General features: G+C 51.5%; 1 protein-coding gene across 1 annotated transcript; it reads right to left on the reverse strand.

Annotated features, from left to right (window-relative positions):
• Nucleotides 1-182: 182 nt before the first annotated feature.
• On the reverse strand, nucleotides 183-1,742 carry Pmar_PMAR028625 (conserved hypothetical protein; the record flags this gene model as incomplete). The annotated part of the gene is made up of 1 exon (XM_002787317.1): nucleotides 183-1,742. The coding sequence occupies one exon, from the start codon at nucleotides 1,740-1,742 to the stop codon at nucleotides 183-185; it is 1,560 nt and encodes a 519-aa protein (XP_002787363.1).
• Nucleotides 1,743-2,878: the final 1,136 nt, after the last annotated feature.

The raw sequence follows: 2,878 nt of genomic DNA on the forward strand, positions 1-2,878 counted from the left end.
ACTTTCGCGCACACCACACTCGGGGGACATGAAAAACACTCTTAAGCACTACGAGACCCTTTGGGTGGCACGATTTACGTGAATAATTCATATATACGTAAGACTCTGTTCCAGAGTTATACTTAATTTCATGAAAGTGTGAATGATGCAATTGAATTGTCTCGGCATCTCCGTGGGTTGACTTATATCGAAGTAGTCGTAGCCTGAGCCGTAGTGGGCGACACAGTAGTGACCTGGAGTCCAGTGGGAGCCACAGTACTAGCGGCCACTGTAGTAGGCGAGACTGTAGTGGGAGCAACAGTAGTAGCTGCCACTGTAGTAGGCGAGACTCTAGTGGGAGCCACAGTAGTAGCGGCCACTGTAGTAGCCGAGACTGTAGTGGGAGCAACAGTAGTAGCTGCCACTGTAGTGGGAGCCGCAGTAGTAGCGGCCACAGTAGTAGGCGAGACTGTAGTGGGAGCCGCAGTAGTAGCGGCCACAGTAGTTGCGGCCACAGTAGTTGCGGCCACAGTAGTAGGCGAGACTGTAGTGGGAGCCGCAGTAGTAGCGCCCACTGTAGTAGCCGAGACTGTAGTGGGAGCCGCAGTAGTAGCGGCCACTGTAGTGGGAGCCGCAGTAGTAGCGGCCACTGTAGTGGGAGCCGAGACTGTAGTGGGAGCCGCAGTAGTAGCTGCCACTGTAGTGGGAGCCGCAGTAGTAGCGGCCACTGTAGTGGGAGCCGCAGTAGTAGCGGCCACAGTAGTAGCCGAGACTGCAGTGGGCGCCGCAGTAGTAGCGGCCACAGTAGTAGGCGAGACTGTAGTGGGAGCCACAGTAGTAGCGGCCACTGTAGTGGGAGCCGCAGTAGTAACGGCCACTGTAGTAGGCGAGACTGTAGTGGGAGCCGCAGTAGTAGCGGCCACAGTAGTGGCGGCCACTGTAGTAGGCGAGACTGTAGTGGGAGCCGCAGTAGTAACGGCCACTGTAGTAGCGGCCACTGTAGTGGGAGCAGCAGTAGTAGCGGCCACTGTAGTAGGCGAGACTGTAGTGGGAGCCACAGTGGTAGCGGCAACAGTAGTAAAGACTACTGTGGTGGGAGCCGTGGACAGAGTTGATGTGGTCGAGACAGTGGTGGTAGTTGTTGTAGTTGTGGGGAAGCTGCTGCAGACTGACGGGCCGCAAGGCTGATCACCATCTTGACAAACAGCGACGTGGAGCCACCATTTGCAATATGATATCCTAGTGCCATATAAACCATCATTCAGCGATCGGCAATAAGCATCACAGTTGTCGCTCGGGCCCGTATGATCGTCAGGAGGAGCGGCAGTTGTAGGAGGATCACCAGTGGGGCACTCCGACGGGCGACACCGCTGATCACCTCCTTGGCAAACAGGCTCAGGTTTCCACCACTTGCAGTATGAAGATGGGCCGTTAAGACCAACGCAATAGGCGTCACATGGAGCAGACTGGAATGGGTGGCCCCCGGCAGCAGTTGTCGGATCAACTGGAGGTGGCCAAGTCTGGGACTCACACACGCTATGGTCACTGCAAGGCTGATCACCAACTTGACAGACGGGTACCGGTAACCACCACTTACAGTAGGAGGCGGCGTCGTTGAGGCTCCTGCACATATCATCACAAGCTGTGTTGGGCCCCGAAGGAGCCGATGTAGTCGGGATGGGTGTGGAGACCTGCAGCTGTCGGATATTGTATGAGGCCACAGTAGGGATAACAAGAGCAACGCCGATGATGGACATACTCATTGGGTAGATATGAAACCTACAGAGATGACCATCATTGCCCTAAGGACGAGAGAATAAGGACAAAGACTTGCAAAGACAATCATCATGATGAGCTGTCTAGGCTGGATGTGATGTGTTGCCGCCCAAGGCATGCAACACCAAATTTGGAATACTTGCGGTCTGATCGATATCGTGGGGCGCGTACATACGCGAGGGAAACTGTAAGATTCGGGTCTAGAGCCTCTGCGCATCGCGAATTAGTCTCACTACGGAGATATCGTCGATTGAAATGGTCCTTAATAACGAGCAATACATGATACAACAATCACGTTCGCGGAGATATCGTCGACGTACTCTATCGGGCCCCTTTTTGCCAGTGCCAATTGCTATGGTATCAGATAGCTTCACTATTTCGCTCCTGTAAGTAGCAATCATATTTACATTCCAGCCGGCATCAGTATGACAGTCGATACTGACATTATCGACTTTAGCAAGCAAATATTGGGAATGGCAGAAATGAAATTGTTATTGAGCGAGTGGTAGCTTTTCGCAACTATTTTACTGTGTATATGTTTTTTCCAGACTCTTCCACATAGTGGCACTTCTGTCAAGATATGTCATATCTGAATTCTTCCGTGGTTTTGGCGAAATTTCCTTATTTGCTGTCTTGAGCGTGTCGCATTACAACGATGTGTGCCGGCACCATTCAAGTTTTTTTGGTATGAACTTCCTTCACCTCATCGACATTCTGGCAGTTGCCGCTGCGTTGACGAATTCGCGAACAAACCAAACGCCATGAAATCGAGTTATCCCTGTGGTGTCATTGTACCCATTCGGACCATAAGGACGAGTCAATGAGCCGACGAATAGGTTCAGTTTTGAATCTGCACCGGACAACAGACCCCGTATAACTTTCGCGCACACCACACTCGGGGGACATGAAAAACACTCTTAAGCACTACGAGACCCTTTGGGTGGCACGATTTACGTGAATAATTCATATATACGTAAGACTCTGTTCCAGAGTTATACTTAATTTCATGAAAGTGTGAATGATGCAATTGAATTGTCTCGGCATCTCCGTGGGTTGACTTATATCGAAGTAGTCGTAGCCTGAGCCGTAGTGGGCGACACAGTAGTGACCTGGAGTCCAGTGG

This window comes from Perkinsus marinus, assembly GCF_000006405.1.
Source record: "Perkinsus marinus ATCC 50983 genomic scaffold scf_1104296929422, whole genome shotgun sequence".
NCBI lineage: Eukaryota > Perkinsozoa > Perkinsida > Perkinsidae > Perkinsus > Perkinsus marinus.